The sequence below is a fragment of the Stegostoma tigrinum genome, chromosome 24, assembly GCF_030684315.1.
Source record: "Stegostoma tigrinum isolate sSteTig4 chromosome 24, sSteTig4.hap1, whole genome shotgun sequence".
NCBI classification, from domain to species: Eukaryota; Metazoa; Chordata; class Chondrichthyes; order Orectolobiformes; family Stegostomatidae; genus Stegostoma; species Stegostoma tigrinum.
In genome coordinates this window covers 29,081,416-29,102,969 of record NC_081377.1, presented here as the reverse complement: position 1 = coordinate 29,102,969, position 21,554 = coordinate 29,081,416, and the positions used below count along the sequence as shown (strand labels likewise).

Below are 21,554 nucleotides of genomic sequence, written 5' to 3'. Positions count from 1 at the left end.
AAAAGCAAATGTGAAGATAACTGGGCGATATGTTTTTGTGATATTATTCGAGTGATAATTATTGCTGAGGACACGTATGCTTTCCTTCAAAATATTGCTGGGGATCTATCCCAGCCACCTTTTCCCTCAGTTTAACTGCATCCGAGAGGTGGCACCTCTGATTCTGCAGCACTCCTTTAGCACTGTATCGGTCTAAAGCATGTTCAAATCCCTGGAGTGAGTTTGAACCCACAATTTTCTTTCTTAAAAGCTGCCCAGCAAGGCAGGACTAGCTCACATCAAGCTCGAGGGCAGCACTTTTGCTACACACATGGCACGAGATCCCGAATTGAGGAAGTATTTGTATTGGTTGCAACGGAGAACACTGCTGGTCAGCAGATTGATGAAGTCCAGAAAATCCCTGCGACTCATTCCTGAGATTTCCAATGCATGCCTGGCCACGTCATGGTGGTGGTGGTTTAGGAGTAACTTCCTGACTGGAGGTGTCCTTCAGAATAAAAATAGATCTTGGGAATCTTGAAATGCTGGCATGTTAGCATTTATTATTCATCCCCAGTTGCCATGATAGCACAGCAAATAGTATACAATCGCAAGGATAATATGATAATTTTTTGTGAATTCCTGGTTAGCACTCAACTGAAATGTTGCACCAAGGTCTGTACAGTATAGCTTGGGAAAATGAGTCAATACAGTGTGGAGCTGGAGCAACACAGCAGGTCAGGCAGCATCAGAGCAGCAAGAAAGTCAATGTTTTGGGTTTATACCCTTCATGAGGACTTGCCTTTTATAAACATATATGGTAATTTGATGCTGTATAAAAATAAGAAGCCATGTTAGTGGCAAGATGAGCAATAAATGGAACTAAAAAGACAAACTTTTGGAAGCAGATCTTATGGCTGAGTTTCTAAATGAGTACTTAGTGTCTTACTGGAGAAGACAATGCTGCCAATATGGCAGTAAGAGAGAGGGTAGTAGGCAAATTGGCAATATAAAGTAGAAAAATGGAGGAACTTAAAAGATCGGCACTAGTCCTGTTAAGGAAGACTACCTGATCACATTGGGAAGCCACCTCAGTGATTGAGGGAAGTGATGATGGAAATTGCAGAGACTCTGGCCACAAACTTCCAAACCTTCTTGAAATATCAAGAGCGGCATCAAAGATGGGAGAATTACATTGGTTACACCTCCGTTTGAAAAATGGGAAAGGGATAAAAATGGTAACCACAGGCCAATCAGATTATTGTCAATTGTAGGAAACTATTCAGAGATAAAATTGAGTATGAAATGGAAACATGTGGAAAGAAGCATGGATGAAAAGGATGTTTTACTAAAATGATTAAGCTGTTTGAAGATGTAGCAGAATGAACATTGAGGGCAGTGAAGTTGACGTTGCATTGGCAGACTTTCAAATATAATCTGTTAAAAGTGCCACAAAGTAAATTTATTGACAAGATTAAGAGGGCAAAGGCTGTATGGATATCAAATTGGTTAATGGATGGGCAGCAAAAAAAAAGAGTTGGTGAAGGCTTGTCTCAGAATGGAATGAAATGTCCAGTGTTATCCCCGAGGGGGTTGCCCCATCACTAGGACTGTTACCTTTTCTGATATCAATGACCTGCGATTAGGGTTTACTGGAGCAATCTTAATGTTTGCAAAGGCACAAAACTCAAAAATGCTGCAAACAGTGAAGAAAAGGAGGACACAGGTAGATAAATGGCAAAGAGAAGAGACCAAAGAAAACCAAAATTTTACAATTTTAAACTGCAGGAAATGAGAAACTTTGGAGTACGCACATACAAATCTTTGGAAGTAGCATGCATTATGGTGCCAGCTAATGTTATTACTGGACAAATCAAATCTGCAGAAGGAAGAACACTTTTACAAGGTCTTTACCAGGAATGGATATCTTCGTAGCTTCATCCACTGATGCCGAGCCAACAGACGACACAACCACAAAGCCCAAAACAATAACCACCAGACCATATATAAACAAAACCCTCAGAACTGATTGCCAGACTACTCAGACCACGAGAAATCATGACAGCACACAAACCGGCAGCCACACTAAGACAGCAACTGACCAGGGTTATAAAGACCCAATAGATACCATGGACAGGACAAATGTAGTTTACAAGATACCATGTGGAGACTGCACAAGACACTATATGGGACAACAGGCAGACAACTAGCAACCTGCATCCATGAACACCAGCTAGCAACTGATCGACCCCACCAGATGTCCTTGGTTTCAATGCATACAGATGAGAAAAACTACACTTTCAACTGGGACACCACTACTATCAGTGGACAGCCAGGGAATTCTTGGAGGCTTGGCATTCATTCACAGACTCCATCAAAGACATTGCATTAGACTCGATATACCGACCATGACCAACGCACACCAGAACAGGCACCCACCAGAAGTAGCAAAAAGCGGACCATGTGAATTTGAACTGGCACAATACAACAGCACTTCATCGGAGGCTCCACAGCACTGAGGATGTCACCTAGTGAGGGGACAAAATGTCTGCTATCAAAATTCCCAGCTTGACGAACACACTAACATCTACAACTAGTCCCCGAGCTACAAATCTTCACTCAAACCCTGATAAATTATTAAACGCTGGATTTAATATGTAATCAGCTTTCAGTAACTTCTTCAGGGTTTTATCACAACATTTATAGTCAGGGACTAACACTAACTCCTTACTCTAAGAATATATATTCCATTACAGCCTTCCCTTATCAGGAACACTGGTCTTTGTAGCCATCCTCATCCATGGATTTCACAGGACCACGCAAAACTCAAATGAAAATGATAAAAAAATCTGCAAGCTACAAGTGCTTCCCTTAAGCTTAAACAAAAATTAAGAACACTCTAACAAACATTGAGGCCCCATTATTTACCATGGTGAGTCGCAATGCAGACCAAAGAAAACAAGAATCTATTAGTGCTACTGAAGTCTCTTGTCCTTGATATCACTTCAGAAGACCCCCTCCGAATCTTCCCTGAAGCCTCAACATCTTTACTAATGAGAACTTGAGATGGGTCTGATCATATCTTAGAAACTTTAATTCCCTTGCTTTTGTACGCCAAGCTTTCACTTAAAGCCTGTGGCATTATATGCTTTTCTCAGTGTTTCCACCTTGACCTGTATGAGTTAATACATGGGTATATAAATATCATTAATTATCAAAAACTCATTAATCCTAAAGTTAGGCCTCAAAAACTGTTTTCAAATAAAAAAATCACCACAGGTACAGCAATTATAACAAGTTAATTATTGCCTTTGGATGTACAGAAAACTTATTACTAACTCAAAAATGAGGAAATCTAAAATTTCAATAAATGATAGTTAATATATGGGTATATAAATCGTACAGGTCAAGGTGGAAGCACTGAGAAAAGCATATCAGGTCACAGGCTTTAAGTGAAAACTTGGTGTACAAAAGCAAGGGAGTTAAAGTTTCTAAAATATTGTCAGACCCATCTCAAGTTCTCATTAGTAAAGATGTTGAGGCTTCAGGAGAAGATTCTGAGGGGGTTTTCTGAAGTGGTACCAAGGACAAGATACCAAAGTGTGAAGCTGGATGAACACAGCAGGCCAAGCAGCATCTCAGGAACACAAAAGCTGACGAGCTTTGAGCTCCTGAGATACTGCTTGGCCTGCTGTGTTCATCCAGCTTCACGCTTTGGCATCTTGGATTCTCCAGCATCTGCAGTTCCCATTATCTCAAGGACAAGAGACTTCAGTTCCATGGGATGTTCTGTTTACTGAGGGGCCTGTTAATGCACCCCTCATCCCTTTTGTCCCCAACACTGCCCCACCCCCAACCTGATTTTTACTGCTGCAGGGCAGACTCAATTTTGGACCAACTCTCATCCAGGGAAATGGGCAGTACATGCACACAACTGTTAAATCCAGCCTACTGGATGCTATGGGTACAGAATACAGAAAGCAACATGGGAACAATGCAGAAAGCTGGACTTGGGGTCAGCCATGTCCTCATTCAATGATGGAGCTTCCCAAAGCATTAAATGGCCTACTACAGCTATTTCTTATGTTGGAAGATGGAATGAGAATTGAGCTAAGCCAATACGCTGCCTTTTTGGCACAGAAAAGAATACAATATAAGCCTTTTAAGAACATGGCGGGGGGGTGGATAATGCATTTGTGAATCTAGTGGTTAACAGAGGGTTCGACAAATCACTTTCTTCGAATCAGTCAGCATGCTTTTTCTGTTTGGTGAAAAATTCTGTCACTTTTTGTGGTTAGACAGTGCGTAGAAGATATGGGAACAAATGTATGTCATGTGGCCCCTGAAGGCTACGCATATCAGTCAAGGCTCATAATAGACATTTTTTGTATGTTCATGAGATGTGAGCATCATTGGCTAGATTACCATCTTTTGTTTGTTCATAATTGCCCAGAAGGCGCTTAAGACTCATACCACATTGCCTTGGGTCTAGAGACACAGATGAATTACGGACAGCAGACTTTCTTCCCTAAAAGGCTTAGTGAGACAGATGAGTTGTGAACAACAATTGACAGTGGTTACAGAACTTCCTTTCAAATAAGCCTGTTCAGGCATGAGTGGCATGTCTGGGGCTCATGGGACTTGAAGCCTTTTAGCCCAAAAAGTTATGGTAACTAATACTGCATCACAAAAGCCCTCGACAGTAGTTAGATGGTCACCGTTAGGCTAGTTTTGTAATCCCAGATTGTTTTTAAATTTGTATTTCACCATCTGTCATGGTAGGAAACAAACCTCGTGTTCCTAGAACATTTTAACCTGAAATTGTGGATTACTAATCCAATGACATTACTCGTATGCAACTATCTCCTCATAGAGGGAATCACTGCCAAGTAGAGAAGTCTATCCGATTGGATCATAAGGAGTAATGAAGCATATAAGCAACAGCAATAATTGTAGGAAATTAATGTCATTCCAATTGTTGGCTCTGGCAGTGCATTAAAGATGCCAAGTGTGACCTCAAAGTGCCTGGGTCATCCATAGTGTTCTGCAGACTGGGAGAAATTTCAAACATCTCTTTGGCATCAAATGAATGGAGTTTTCAAATATTCCATGGAGCCCTCAAGTTGAGATTTGACAGAGGAAATTAAATATTTTTCAGTCATCCATCTGAGAGAATGTTTGTGGTTAGCAGATCAATTCAAAGGCTGTTTCCTGTTAAAGATATCTGAGTCATTTCTCCTCACTTCTTGAGAACTGTCTTGCCAAATTAACTCCAAAAGAGCTGCTATAAGTGCTCAGGGTTGTTGCTGTAGAAATTGAAAGGAACATATGCACATATGAAATAGGAGCAGGAGTGGGCTACTGAGCCCCTCAAGCCCACTTTGCTTTTTGCTAAAATCATGGAAGGTCTGATTATGGCCCCAACTCTTCTTTCTTCTTTATCCCCTAATCTTTTTGCTTTGCTCACATATTAGAATAAAGCATTTGGATTCCATTCAATTCATACATTGTTTTATACATTTTTTGCTCATTTTATATCTGTTCTCTTCAGAAGTCGCTTGAGTGCTCATTACTTTCCACAACACTCCTGACTTCACTGTGTACACATAAATATTAAAATGTACATATTGAAACACACTCAAACAAGCACATGTGTATACACATATACACAAGCACATGTATGTAGTACACATTCACGTTTCAGCACTTGATCTTATGTATTCTTTAACCTCTTGGTCATTCACTGGCAGAGGTATAATTTCAAATTACCTACTTATCTCTCTGTTCAAGATTTAGGACATGGCCTGAACAGCCTTGAAGGTAAAGAGGAACAAGAGTATTTGAGAGAAAGGGGAACAGGAATATTTACCCAACAAAATGGGCAGAATTGGATTCACTCTGATTTCTAAACAAATAATCAAATATAACCAGGCAAGTGGTCTGACTAGATGAACAACCATGGGTTTATACTGCACAGAAGGAGGCTTTCAATCTATCAAAAGTGTGTCAGACTTTTGAAACAGCTGATCATGTCCACCTTTTCTCCACAAGATGGAAAACTTCCTTGCAAATTCCCTTCTGAAAATCACAATTGAATCTGCTTCCAATGCCTTTGCAGGGAATGCATTTCAGATCAAACCAGCTCACTGCTAAAAAGACAAATCCTCCTCCTGATTCTTTTGGAGATCTTAAACTCAGGTCCCTCGTCTAGTGACCCAAATATGTGTCAAAAAAGTCTTTCATCATTTATTGTATCAAAACTCTTTGTGATTTTAAACGCTTCCATTAAATCTTCCTTCTTCTGCTCTAACGAATTAGAACTTCTCAAAACTCTGTACATAACTTTAGTTATCAACCCCAATCCTATACTGATAAAACTCTTCTGCACTATCCAAGATCTACACTTTCTGCTTTGACTCTAATTGAAACTCACATGCATCAGTTAGTAACTGATGTAGCTAAAGTGTAAGTTTCTCAGAAGTACAAAGAAGGCAAAGTTGCTTAGCTACGGAAGTCCACAGTACAGTTTCTGGTTTTAGTCATCCTGCTTTACAAATGGAAAAAAGGTTTTCAAATGCAAGTTTGCAAAACTACCTACCTTCCAAAGCAGAAGAATGCAAAGTGAAGACCCAAGAGGGTGGCTACCACATGCCTGATGATATGGTTGGTCTTGCTCGGATGGAGGTAGTTACGAAATAAAAAAGCTGCGAACAATCCAAACAGTTGGCACATTGCAAAATTTACCTTAAAAAGAAAATTACATTTGAAGTGTTATAGAATGGAACAGTCTATAATAACAATTTAGAATTATCTCAATGTCTTTAATGCAGTAAAAGACCAAAGAGCTTCACAGTAACAGTGGATTCAGTTAGGTGAACAAAAGTTTGACAAGAAAGATAGGCTTACAGGCCTATTTTGAAAGGAAGAAGCAACAGGTAAGGAGGTGGAGGGATTTAGGGAGGGAATTCCAGATTCACAGTCCAGGCAGATGAGAAACAAACACTAATGACAAGTGACAAAAGTTGGGAATGCACAAGAGGTCAGAATGGAGCAATATAATGAGCTTTGATTTAGTTATTATCACATGCATTTTGTTACAAAATACATTTATAGGTTTTCAAATAGAGGAAGTTACTGAGGCAGGGAGGAGCAAGGCTACGGAAGCATTTTGAAAATATTGACGAAAATGTTCCAACTGAGCTATTGACTGAGCAAAGCAAATGATGGGCACATATCAACATCTCAGCAAAAACACTCTGTCCTTACTCTGTGTAAAACCTCCCAGTTTAGGAAGTGAATTTGACTCAGTGTCAAACAATTTGCTTGATACAGCTCCTGTGAAGGGCCTTGTGTCATTTTTATAATGTGAAAGGTGCAATGTAGATGCAAGTTAATGTGATTGTCTTCCATGTGATTCCAGTGAAAGAGTATGTTTAATTCCCATTTTATGGGATGGAAAATGTTACCCACTTAATTTCTAATCAGCCTCCAAGTGTAACCTAACATTAACGTTTCTCAATAGTCTCCTCTTTCAGATAACTGTATTGCAACACTTGTAAGTTGTCACAACATAGTGACAGTGATTCATTATCTCCTCTGCAGTGCTCGCATTACAGAAGCACTAACATGTCAGCTCAAAAGATGGACAAGCATGAAGATATGAATATATACGACACACAAAAATTATTGTATACAAACACAAAAACACATATTTACACAGTTGTACAATATATAAAATATGTAACTTGTTTCACTACCTTCTAATAAAGGTATTGCAATAGGTATTTGAATGGGATCTGGACTTTCTATTGGACGTAAGAAATATTCATTGATTAGATTTATTTGGGTCCTCTCTCATCTCCCTTCCCAGTAAAATCATTAATTCTCTGTTTAATTTTTCTTTTTTCCTTTTTGCCCTGAACTTACAAAGCTTTTCAATGTGGCTTCCAATTTTCACCCTTCTTTTATCTTCACATGGATCAACTATGACTTTTCCCCTCCCTTTCTCAATATCTTTGTCTCCAAACTTGGGGATAGCAAATCAACTAATATTCATTTTACGTCCAGTAGCTTAACCACACTTCCTGACATTAAAAATAAAAAATGCTGATTATGTTCAGCAAGACAGGCAGCATCTGGGGAGACAAGTCAATGTGGCCTGATGAAAGACCTTCAACCTGAAACATTCTGTTTGTCCCTACAAATGCTGCCTCACCTGAAGAGTATTTATTTCAGATTTCCAGCTATTTTTCTTTTGTGTCACACCATGCCTCATGCCAGGAATTCAAACCATTCTCCCAGTTTCCCCATCTTCAACACAATTTCTCTGAATGCAAAATGTAACACTCGTCATTTCACCTCCCCTGACCTCACCAGCTGAGGATGCGGACACACCTTCCAGGTGAAGCAACAGTTCATTCAATTTATGGTAGTTAAGCCACAGCAGTTCTAGCCGCAACACTGTCCGGATGTGATAGCACTAGAGAGGGTACAGAGGAGATTGCCTAGTTTGGAACAATTCAGATCTGAAGTGAGACTAGATGGCTAGGGTTGTACTCCAGAGCACCTTGCTCTCACACTGACGTCACTGTCCTCCCACGACTGTAGTGTTCAATGAAGCTCAACACAAACCCAAATAAAAGCAAAATACTGTGGATGCTGGAAATCTGAGACAAAAAACAGAAAATACTGGGAAACTTCAGCAGGTCAGGTAGCCAACATCTGTGGAGAGAAAAAAAAAGTTAAATTTTTGAGTGTGATGTGACTCTTTAAGCCTTCTGGACCACTTTACTAATGGTGATCTCTGCCCCTCATTTCTATGTCCTTCTTTGAGGACGTGACAAAGTTGATTGATGAGGGGAAGCTGTACATGGACTTCAGTAAGATGTTTGATAAGGTTCCCCATGGCAGGCTGATGGAGAAAGTGAAGTTACATGGGGTCCAGGGTGTGCTAGCTAGGTGGATAAAAAAACTGACTAGGCAACAGGAGACAGAGAGTAGTAGTGGAAGGGAGTTTCTCAAATCGGAGACGTGTGACCAGTGGTGTTCCACAGGGATCTGTGCTGGGACCACTGTTGTTTGTGATATATGTAAATGATCTGGAGGAAGGTGTAGGTGGTCTGATCAGCAAGTTTGCAGATGACACTAAGATTGGTGGAGTAGCTGATAGTGAAGGGGACTGTCAGAGATTACAGCAGAATATAGATAGACTGGAGAGTTGGGCAGATAAGTGGCAGATGGAGTTCAATCCGGGCAAATGCGAGGTGATGCATTTTGGAAGATCAAAATGGAAAAGTCCTAGGGAAAATTGATGAACAGAGAGATCTGGGTGTTCAGGTCCATTGTTCCCTGAAGGTGACAACGCAGGCCAATACTGTGGTCAAGAAGGCATATGGCATGCTTTCCTTCATCAGACGGGGTATTGAGTACAAGAGTTGGCAGGTCATGTTGCAGTTGTATAGGACTTTGGTTCGGCCACATTTGGAGTACTGTGTACAGTTCTGGTCACCACATTACCAAAAGGATGTAGATGCTTTGGAGAGGGTGCAGAGGCGGTTCACCAGGATGTTGCCTGATATGGAGGGTGCTAGCTATGAAGAGAGCTTGAGTAGATTAGGATTATTTTCGTTAGAAAGATGGAGATTGAGGGGGGACCTGATTGAAGTCTACAAAATCATGAGGGGTAGAGACAGGGTGGATAGCAAAAAGCTTTTTCCCCCCAGAGTGGGGGAGTCAATTACTAGAGGTCATGAGTTCAAAGTGAGAGGAGGAAAGTTTAGGAGAGAAATGGGTGGAAAGTTCTTTACACAGAGGGTGGTGGGTGCCTGGAACGCATTGCCAGCAGAGGTGGTAGACGCAGACATGTTAGCGTCTTTTAAGATATATTTGGACAGGTACATGGATGGGCAGGGAGCAAATCGACACAGGCCCTTAGAAAATAGATGACAGGTTAGACAGAGGATCTTGATCGGCGCAGGCTTGCAGGGCCGAAGGGCCTGTTCCTGTGCTGTAATTTTCTTTGTTCTTTGTTCTTCTTTCCATGTTTCAATCTCAATCTTAGTTTAGCTGTTGATTATTCAGCTGTTCATTTCTCTGCTATCCACAACTTCTCTGAATCTTTTCTTTCTTTACCACTTCCTTTGCCTCTGTATTGTCAACATTTTTGTCATTTGACATCTTCCGTCTTCTGCCCTATTAGATACCTTTCCTGTTGTTCCTTTTCCCATATTTCATCATTTGACAGGGTTAAAACCTATTGTATTTCTAAGATTTCTTTCACTGTGATGAACATTCATTGACTTTTATTTCATTCCTTCATGGGATTTGGGTGTTATATAATTCCAGGATAAACCCAAGTGTTTGCTAAGGCTCAGATGATATTCTAAAGCCTCTCACACTCAAAACCTTCATTATGTAACTGATGAAGAATTTACACAAATTATACCATTTCCCTCATTGTGACTGTACCTTGAATCTCAAATATTCTAACTTAGATACGTTGGACACAAGCTATGTGAAGTCTGTTGACATCACAACCGCATCCCAAAGTAAAATGAGAACACAAAAGGAAACAATTGCTGTTATCTTTCTCCATCTTTATTTTCCTTCCTTAACACTGCAAGAGTTTAATATCTGTATAAAGAGACTGAATAGAAGTATTCAGAATTGTGGGGTGGTTTGATAGAGCAAGTAGGGAGAAAGTGTATCTTCAGGCAAGTGGATTCACAATTGCAGGTCACAGATATCACCTGAATAGCAGCCATCCGAGAGAGGAAATGAGAGAAATATTTCAGTCACATAGAAGGCTGTTTTGATCTGGAATGCAATACTCAAGAGTGTGGTGGAATCATATTCAAGAGTCACTTTCAAGAGGCATGTAGATATACTTTGAAATAGAACCAAGTTACAAGGCTCTGATGTGAAAGCTGGGGCAGAGGACTAAATTGGACAACTCTTTCAAAGATCCAGCACAGACACATTGGTTTCAATGATAGAGGTCTATCATTCTGGAAGGCATAACACTCTGGGGGACCAAAGGTATGGAGAGATTGAGGAATTTAAAAATATCTGTATTACTAAACAAACAGCAGTGGAAAAAAGATATTAAGGAAATGTCAATAAATTTCCTGGCCCTGTTGGCTTTTACCCTTAGCTGTAGATATAGTGAACGTATTGGTTTTGATCATCTAGAACTCCCTCAATTCTACAGTGTCCCAGCGTAACCTTGCTATTGGAGAAAGGAAATAGTGGGCACAGAGAAAATTAAAGGCCAATTTGCCTGAGGTCAGTCTTAGAGAAAATGTTATATCTATTCGGAGAGATGTGATAACAGGACACTTAGAAAAGCATAATATGATTCAGCAGGGTCAGCATGGAATTATTAAAGGTAAGTCATCTGTTAAGAATTCTTTTGAGGTTGTAACAGTGTGGATCAAGCTAACCAATTGATGTAGCATACTGGACTTTCAAAAAGAGTTCTGTAAGGTCCTACATAAAACAGGTTATTAAACAACGTTAGAGCCCTTAGGATAAGAGTAATAAATTAGCACAGTTGGGAAAGTAATGGCCTAGTGGTATTATTGACAATTAATCCAGAAACCCAAGTTTGGTCTGGGAACCTGGGTTTGAATCCTGCCACAGCAGATGGTGAAATTTTACTTCATTTGAAAAAGGCTCCGGAATTAAGAATCAAGGGATGATGACGAAATCATCATTGAATTTTTCCAATAATCGTCGGGTTATCTAATTAGAGATGGTAAGAACTGCCAATGCTGGAGTCAGAGATAACAGAGTGTGGATCGGGACCCGAAATGTCAGCGTTCCTGCTCTTCTGATGCTGCCTGGCCTGTTGTGTTCCTCCAGCTCCACACTGTGTTATCTAATGTTCTTCAGGGATGCCAATTTGCCACCTTCACCTGGCCTGGCCTACATGTGACTCCAAAGCTGCAGCAATGCGATTGAGTCTCAATTGCCCTCTGAAATGCCCTAGCAAGTGACTCAGTTGTACCAATCGCTACTAAGTCTCAAAGAAATGAAACCAAACGGATCACCTGGTATCGAACTAGGCACCAGAAGAGACAACAGCAGAAACGCCGCAAAGCCCTCTTCACCACCATTTGGGAGCTAATGCCAAAATTGGGACAGCCATCTCACAGGCTAGTCAAGCTACAGCCTGACTTTGTCTATAAAGGTATGATTCCATGAATATGGAATATGTCACACCGACAGGAAAGGCCCAGCAGAGATATACAGTTGGGAGGAAATTGTCTTGGGAGTCCTCAGCATTGACTTCAGATCCCATCATGTCTCATGGCTTCAGGTTAAACACAGGCAAGGAAACCTCCCGCTGATTATCAGCTGAAGGAGGACGATAGATGGTAAATCAGTACACTTGGAGCAAGCACTGAAGATGACAAAGGCACAAAATGTACTCTGGGCACAGGATTTCCATAAGAAAAAATGAAAGAACTGCGGATGCTGTAAATCAGGAACAAAAACAAAGTTGCAGGAAAAGCTCAGCAGATCTGGCAGCATCTGTGAAAGGTAAAAACAGAGTTAACATTTCGGGTCCAGTGACCCTTTCAATGTTTCAATGGTGGATTTCAACGTCTTTTCAAAGGGTGGTTCAGCAGCTGTACTACTAAATGAGCAGATCGGATCCTAAAAGACATAGCTGATGGACTGGGTTTGCGGCCGGTGGTGAGGGAAGAACCCAGCACATCAGTGCAAGAGATAAGGATGATGCTTTTGCAGCAATCTTTTGCCCTAAGTGCTGAGTGGATGATCCACCTCAGCCTCCTCCAGTAGAGGCCAGCATCACAGATAGCAGCCTTCGGCCAATTCAATTCACTCCACATTGTATCAAGAAATGGTTGGAGCACTAAATACTGCAAAGGCTACAGGCCCTGACAACATTCCAGCAATAATACTGAAGACTTGTGCTCCAGAACCTGCCACTCCCCCTAGCCAAGCTGTTCCAGTACAGTTACAACACTGGTACCTACCTGACAATGTGGAAAATTGCCCAAGTATGTCTTGTACGTAAAAAGCAGAACAAATCCAATCCTGCCAATTACCGCCCCATTAGCCTACTCTCTATCCGCAGTAAATTGACGTAACATATTATCAATAAGGCCCAGTTTGGGTTCTGCCAGAGCCATTCAGCTCCTGATCTCATTACAGCCTTGGTTCAAACATGGACAAAAGAGCTGAATTCCAGAGGTGAGGTGAGACTGACAGCCCTTGACACCAAGGCTGTATTTGACCAAGTGTGGCATCAAGGAGCCCTAGCAAAACTGGAATCAATGGGTATCAGAGACCAAACTCTCTGGTGGTTAGAATCATTGCTGACACATAGGAGGACAATTGTGGTTGCTGCAGGTCAATCATCTCAGCTCCAGGACACTTCCGCGGGAGGAATTCCTCAGGTAGTGTCCTTGGACCAACTAACTTCAGCTGCTTCGTCGATGACCTTCCTTGCATAGCAAGGACAGAAGTGGAGATATTCACCGATGACTGCACCATGTTCAGCACCATTCGTGATTCCTCAGATACTGAAGCAATCCATGTCCAAATGCAACAAGACCTGGATGATATCCACACTTTGGCTGACAACAGGCAATTAACATTCACACCACACAAATGCCAGGCTATGGCCATCGCTAATAACAGACAATCTAACCATGGCCCCTTGGCATTCAATGGTGTTACCATCACTGAATCTCCTACTATCAATATCCTAGGGTTATCATTGACCAGAAACTCAACTGGACTCACCACATCAACACAGTGGCTACAAGAGCAAGTCAGAGGCTAGGAGTACTACAGCAAGTAACGCATCTCCTGACTCCCCAAAGACTGTTCACCATCTGCATGGCACAAGTCAGGAGTGTGATGGAATACTCCCCACTTGCCTGGATGAGTGCAGCTCCGACAACACTATCCAGTACAATGCAACCCTCATGACTGGCACTAAATCCAAAAGCATCCACTCCCTCCATCACCGATGCTCAGTAGCAGCAGTGTGTACTATCTACAAGACGCACTGCAGAAATTCACCAAAGATCCTCAGACAGCACATTTCAAACGCATTACCACCTCCATCTAGAAGGTTAAGGACAGAAGATAAATGGAAACACCAACACCTTTAAGTTCCCTTCCAAAATGGCTCACCATCATGACTTGGAAATATATCATCATTTCTTCACTGTCGCTGGATCAAAATCCTGGAATTCCCTCCCTTCTGGCATTGTGGGTCAACCCACAGCAGGTGGACTGCAGTGGTTCAAGACAGCAGCTCATCACCACCTTCTCAAAGGCAACTAGGGATGAGCAATAAATGCTGGACTGGCCAGTGACAACCACATCCCACAAATGAATAAATAGTTCAGGATTGGTTAACAGGCGGAGAAAAGAATATGAATAAAGAGCTCATTGCTACAAAAGTGAGACATTTTGTCAAGGCTTTATGTCTTGCTCTGATCAGGGCAATTTGCAGAAGTACCAAAACAAAGTGAAAACAATATTCATACTGTACAAAAGGTGAGTGCTGATTGCCATGGAGAGAGCACCAGATAATGATGGCTGGCAGTTATCTGAATGATAAGTTTTGTTTAAATTTTACACCGGGAAGGTTGCTTTGATTGGCTAAGGCATTGCCTTCACAAACTTGCATGTGAACTGAAGCAGGTATATGTGTGTTTATGTTCTGTCTGCAAAAAAACAGGCCTTGTATTTTAATATATGTAGCTTCCAGTATATGCAAGTGCATTACATTGCAAGCCCTGCAACTAACAATCCTAAACTGATGTCTTGTTTCTAATTCTTGCGTTTGATGTGGGCATCACTGGTTGAGCAACATTAATTGCCAGTCTCTAGTTGCCGTTGAGGTGGTGATGGTGAACTGACTTCTTGAACCACTGCAGTCCATTTGCTGTAGGTAGACCCACAGTGCCCAAAGGAAGGGAATTACAGGATTTTGATCTTGAAGGAATGGCAAAGTATTTCCCAGTCAGGATGGTGCGTGGCTTAGAGAGGTAATTGCAAATGGTGGTGTTCCAATGTATCTGCTGCCCTTGCCCCTCTAAATGGAAGTGATTGTAGGTTTGGAAGTTGCTGTCTAGCAATCTTTGGCAAAATTTCTGCATTGCATTGTGTAAATAGTGCATACCTATGCTACTAAGTGCTGGTAGTGTAGGGATGCTTGTGGATTGCCAGTCAAGTGGGCTGCTTTGCCCTGGATGTTGTCAAGCTTCATGCGTGTTGGTGGAGCTGCGCTCATCCAGTCAAGTGGGGAGTATTCCATCACACTCTCGACTTGTGCCTTGTAGGTTGATGGACAAGATTTGGGGAGTCAGATGGTGAGTTACTCACTGCAGTATTCCCAGGTCTGACCTGCTCTTGTAGCCACTATTGATATGGTGAGTCCATTTTTGAGTTTCTGGTCAATAGTAATACCTAGGGTGTTAATAACAGGGGATTCTGTTATCGTAACATCATTGAATGTCAAGAGACTTTGGCTAAATTGCCTCTTATGGGAGATGGTCAGTACCTGGCATTTGTGTGATGCAAATGTTACTTGCCACTTGTCAGCCCAAACTTGGATATTGTCCAGGTATTACTGCATTTGAACATGGACTGTTTTCGTGTCTGAGGAGTCATGAATGGTACTGAACATTGTGCAATCATCGTCAAACATCCCCACTTCTGACCATATAATGGAAGGACAGTCATTGATGAAGCAGCTGAAGATTGGGCTTAGGACACTAACCTGAGGAACTCTGTCAGTGATGTCCTGGAGCGGAGATGATTGGCCTCCAAGAACCACAATCATATTCCTATGTATTAGGTATGACTCCGACCAGCAGAGAGTTTGCCCTTGATTTCTATTGATTCTAGTTTTTTTTTTAAAAATCCAGCTCCTTGATACCACACTTTGTCACATGAAGCCTTGACATCAACAGCTGTCACACTCACCTCCTCACTGCTGGAATTCAGCTTTTTTGTCAGTGGTTGAACCAAGGCCGTAATGAGATCAGGAGCGTAATTCTCTACACACTCTTCACTGACAATCAGTTTAAGATCATCTGTTAAGATCATTTGTCTGCTGTAGTTAAGTGTAGAATGAAAGTAGATTGCAGTGAAATAAACAGAATTCTTACATGGCTCAACAGGATTGATACACAAAGGATGATTCCTGTAACTTTGGAGTCTAGACGCTTGGGACACATTCTCGGAATAAGGGGCAGGCCACTCAGGACTGAGATGAGTGGGAGTTTCTTTACTCAGGCCTTTCGGTCTAGGCCCAAAACGTCAGCCTTCCTGCTCCTCGGATGCTGCTTGGCCTGCTGTGTTCCTCCAGCTCGATACGTCATTATCTAAGGTGATTGTAGTGATTACAGTCTGTCATTTAATCAATTTTCCCCTTCCAGCACTGGAGTCTTTATGTCAGCCATGCATCAGTGGGTAGACCCTTGCTTTTCAGCCAGAAGATCATGGATACAGGTCCCAATCCAGAGATTTAAGCACATAATACTGCTCTGGGAGTATCAGACTAAGGTGTTGTAAGATTGTTAACATTCCAATCTCTCATGAGATGCTAGTCTGAGGTCTGGCAGGTCTCTTTTGTGGATGTAATTGTATTGGGGAGGCAATGGCCTCGTGGTATTATCACTTGACTATTAATCCAGAGACCCAGAAAATGTTTTGTGGACCTGGGTTTGAATCCCGCCATGGCAGATGGTGGAATTTGAATTAATTATATATCTGGAATTAAGGGTCAAATGATGGCCATGAATCAACTGTTGGGAGGAAAAAACAATCTACTTCACTAATGCCCTTTAGGGAAGGAAACTGCCATCCTTAGCTGGTCTGGCCTACATGTGACTCCAGACCCACAGCAATGTGGTTGACTCTGGGCAATCAAGGATGGACAATAAATGATGCCTGGCCAGTGACACCCTCAGCCCGTGAATGAATAAAGTGAAAAAAAAGTAAAAGAACCCATTCCAGAGAACAAATATCAGCAGTGCTCTCCCTTTTATCTTGGCTGATATTCATCGCTTAAGCAGCATCTGTAAAACTGTTTATTTCAGCATTATTGCATCCTAAAAACTGGCTGATACATTTTAACCATTATAACAGTTGATGATATTTCAAAGGCTGTGAAATGATTTAGGACATCCTAAGGTTATGGAAGATGCCTTGAATCATTGTTATGTTACACCAGTGGCACCATCATGAAGTACTGTACAGTTCCGGCCTTCATGCGTAAGGAAGGATATACTTGCCGACTGTGGAATGTAACATAGATTTACTAAACTGATTCCTGGGATAGGGAGATTGTCCTATCAGAAGTCACTGAAGAGAATAAGCCTACAATTTCCTACAGTTTAGAACAATGAGAAGCGATTTAATTGAAATATAAAAGATTCTTCAGGGTCTACGTAGGGTAGATGCTGGAAGGGCACATAATATGTAGAACATTCCAAAGCACATAACACCACTCTAGGTTAAGGCATCAGTACACCACTTCAATATATCCACTGTAATTTGAGACAGCAAACTTTAATTCGGCACAGTGACAGTATATACACTGGGCTCCAACCTAGTCTCAAAGAGCCCGCTCCAAAAAACACGGGAATTCTATATGGAGATTGAATGGGCTTTAAATCAATTGTTTGAATCAGCAGTGTTATGAACTGAAGTGATCCAAAAAGGACTACTGTTTGTCAGCTTAGTGAAAGAATTTAGGTATTAGTATAAAATGATCATAACAATTGAAAATACAAGCCGGAACTTCTAAAATTAACTATTGTTTTGTCATGCACATTCACCAGGACACGGTCATTTGAAACCAGCCCTTCCTTAGCAAAAGCTATTGCAATAATAACATTGTCTATCCAATTTCAAAAGTTTGTTCTATTAAAAAAAAGCAATTATGAAAACATTAATTAGAATTTGAACTGACTAGTTTAATATTTGTAATACTTTCAATAATTTTAAAGGAGAAAAAAACTTGATAGTCTGGGTAGACTGGCCATTAGTTATTTAATCAAACAGCTTAGTTCTTTTAGATTAATGAACACAAAAGTAACATATAATTTAGCATCTGCACCGTATAGGACAGAAGTACTTCACATGACTGGACAGTACATTAACAATAGCATTTATATAGGACTTATGCTGCACATTAAAACCTAGCACAACCAATGAATTACTTTTAAAATGCAGTCATTGTTTTCCTGTGGAAAAGGAACAGCAGCCCATTTGTACACAAGATCCCACAAAGAGCAAATAGTTTGATGGAGAGAGATAGTGGGAACTGCAGATGTTGGAGAGTCTGAGATAACAAGGTGTAGAGCTGGATGAACACAGCAGGCCAAGCGGCATCAGAGGGGTCTGAAGGAGGGTCTAGGCCCGAAATGTCAGCTTTCCTGCTCCTCTGATGCTGCTTGGCCTGCTGTGTTCATCCAGCTCTACACCTCGTTATCCCTAATACTTTGATGGTGCTGATTGAGGGACAAGTTCAGTTCAGGCCTAAGAAAATTGATTGATCTTGGTGAAATAATGCCAAAAGATCTTTGTTCAGGCAAAGATGGACCTTAGGTTAACATCTTTTCCGGAAAAGGCACTTTCTACAATGCAAGTAGTCCCTCAGTGAAGAATCGAAATATCAACCCTGAACTCGTGTCTAGAAATAGCAAACTCCTGAAAATAGCGATAAGAGCAGAAAATAGAACATAGAACATAGAACAGTACAGCACAGAACAGGCCCTTCAGCCCACAATGTTGTGCCGACCATTGATCCTCATGTATGCACCCTCAAATTTCTGTGACCATATACATGTCCAGCAGTCTCTTAAATGACCCCAATGACCTTGCTTCCACAACTGCTGCTGGCAACGCATTCCATGCTCTCACAACTCTCTGCGTAAAGAACCTGCCTCTGACATCCCCTCTATACTTTCCACCAACCAGCTTAAAACTATGACCCCTCGTGCTAGCCATGTCTGCCCTGGGAAATAGTCTCTGGCTATCAACTCTATCTATGCCTCTCATTATCTTGTATACCTCAATTAGGTCCCCTCTCCTCCTCCTTTTCTCCAATGAAAAGAGACCGAGCTCAGTCAACGTCTCTTCATAAGATAAGCCCTCCAGTCCAGGCAGCATCCTGGTAAACCTCCTCTGAACCCTCTCCAAAGCATCCACATCTTTCCTATAATAGGGCGCCCAGAACTGGACGCAGTATTCCAAGCGCGGTCTAACCAAAGTTTTATAGAGCTGCAACAAGATCTCACGACTCTTAAACTCAATCCCCCTGTTAATGAAAGCCAAAACACCATATGCTTTCTTAACAACCCTGTCCACTTGGGTGGCCATTTTAAGGGACCTATGTATCTGCACACCAAGATCCCTCTGTTCTTCCACACTGCCAAGAATCCTATCCTTAATCCTGTACTCAGCTTTCAAATTCGGCCTTCCAAAATGCATCATCTCGCATTTATCCAGGTTGAACTCCATCTGCCACCTCTCAGCCCATCTCTGCATCCTGTCAATGTCCCGCTGCAGCCTACAACAGCCCTCTACACTGTCAACGACACCTCCGACCTTTGTGTCGTCCGCAAACTTGCTGACCCATCCTTCAATCCCCTCATCCAAGTCATTAATAAAAATTACAAACAGTAGAGGCCCAAGGACAGAGCCCTGTGGAACCCCACTCACCACTGACTTCCAGGCAGAATATTTTCCTTCTACTACCACTCGCTGTCTTCTGTTGGCCAGCCAATTCTGTATCCAGACAGCTAAGTTCCCCTGTATCCCATTCCTCCTGACCTTCTGAATGAGCCTACCATGGGGAACCTTATCAAATGCCTTACTGAAGTCCATATACACCACATCCACAGCTCGACCCTCATCAACTTTTCTAGTCACATCCTCAAAAAACTCGATAAGGTTTGTAAGGCATGAGCTACCCCTCACAAAGCCGTGTTGACTGTATTTGATCAAGCCATGCTCTTCCAGATGGTCATAAATCTTATCCCTCAGAATCCTTTCTAACACCTTGCAGACGACAGACGTGAGACTTACTGGTCTATAATTGCTGGGGATTTCCCTATTTCCTTTCTTGAAGAGAGGAATTACATTTGCCTCTCTCCAGTCCTCAGGTACGACTCCAGTGGAGAGCGAGGATGCAAAGATCTTCGCAAGTGGCGAAGCAATTGCATTTCTCACTTCCCAAAGCAGCCGAGGACAAATCTGGTCCGGGCCTGTCGACTTGTCAATCTTAATGTTTGACAAAATTTTCAGCACATCAGCTTCCTCTATCTCTATCCATTCCAGCATGCACACCTGTCGAATTACAATTTTTTTTTCATTTCCAGCATCAGTAGTGTCTTGTTTTGAGTAGCAATAAGATGTAGACTGGGTGATTTGCATTTTGGTTACGGCTGAGGGATGAACACTGGGTCGAACACCTGAGGAAAATCCACTGCTCTTTCCTGAGATTGCTAATCCCGTGAGATATTACAGCTACTCGATAAAAACGCACACAAGGGTTCCGTTTGTCTTAACCTGAAAGACAACTCCTCCTCAGTAGGGCACTGAAGAACCAGTCTAGATGTTATTCTTGAGTGTCTGGGTGGGGGTTTGATAGGAGGAATGGTGGGTGTGGAGTCAGCGGGTGAATTGCTCCCCGAGATAAAGCTCTTCTCGAGTTCCATACGAAAGCATCACCGACCAAGATAGGGACGAATTGGCAAAAATTAAAATTCTAAAAGCAAAACTTTCATTCAGTTCAAACCAGAGCAATCCGCCTTTTTCCTTTTGTTCACCCAGAAATGTATAAAATTATTACCTGTTCTACGGGTAAACGGAGTCTCTCGCTGAGAGGTAGAAGTAGCTCTGATCCACCGCTGGAACCCATGCTCGCACCCAGCAGATAGTGAGAGGCGAACGGCGATCTCCTTCCGGAATGCACCTGAAACTGACAGAACCCTCACCTGAAACTGACCGAACTCCGAGCGCCCACAAACTCACTGCTGAGTCCCCAGATCTGACACCAATTCCTCAAACTTTCTGTACAAGTGCTGTTGATTGGCCAACGTCATTGTTTCCAAAACGTGGGTGGGGAGAGAGGACCTGACTCAAGACATCCCTGAAGAAAAATCTCGCCGCACGCTAAATTTAAATTTCGAAAGGGTGTTTCCCCTCAGACGCGTTCTCCCAAGCCTTAAGCTTCAAGAATATGTGCAGAACTGGCACCACAGCACACCCTGTTGGTTATCTCTTCAAGGCATTTGGGATCAATTCCTCTTCACTCTTAGATTGAGCGTGTTCTTAGGCGATAGGGACAGATCTCTTGAGTTTGTGTAAAATAAGGAGAAATCCTTTCCCAATATTAAATGAGTGAATCAGCCTAAATTAATAGAACACGGAAACAGATCCTTCGGTCCAATTAGTCCATGGTGAACATAATCCCAAACTAAACTAGTCCCACCTGCCTGCCACTTGTCCATATCCCTCCAAACTTTTCTTATTCAACTACATATCCAAGTGTCTGTTAAATGTTGTAGCTG

General features: G+C 41.9%; 1 protein-coding gene across 2 annotated transcripts in view; it reads right to left on the bottom strand.

Annotated features, from left to right (window-relative positions):
- The window catches only part of LOC125464886 (lysophospholipid acyltransferase 2-like), a 65,527-nt gene extending 44,387 nt beyond the window's left edge, over window positions 1-21,140 (bottom strand). Inside the window, exons 1-2 of one of the 2 annotated variants that reach the window (XM_059654436.1) lie at window positions 20,834-21,140; window positions 6,578-6,723 (exon numbers count right to left, since the gene is read on the bottom strand). In XM_059654436.1, the coding sequence (XP_059510419.1) occupies window positions 6,578-6,723; window positions 20,834-20,902 (215 nt within the window). In that variant the 5' untranslated portion in view covers window positions 20,903-21,140. Of the gene's footprint in view, window positions 1-6,577; window positions 6,724-20,833 lie in introns of those variants that run through there. The other variant, XM_059654437.1, reaches the window with a different exon arrangement.
- Window positions 21,141-21,554: the final 414 nt, after the last annotated feature.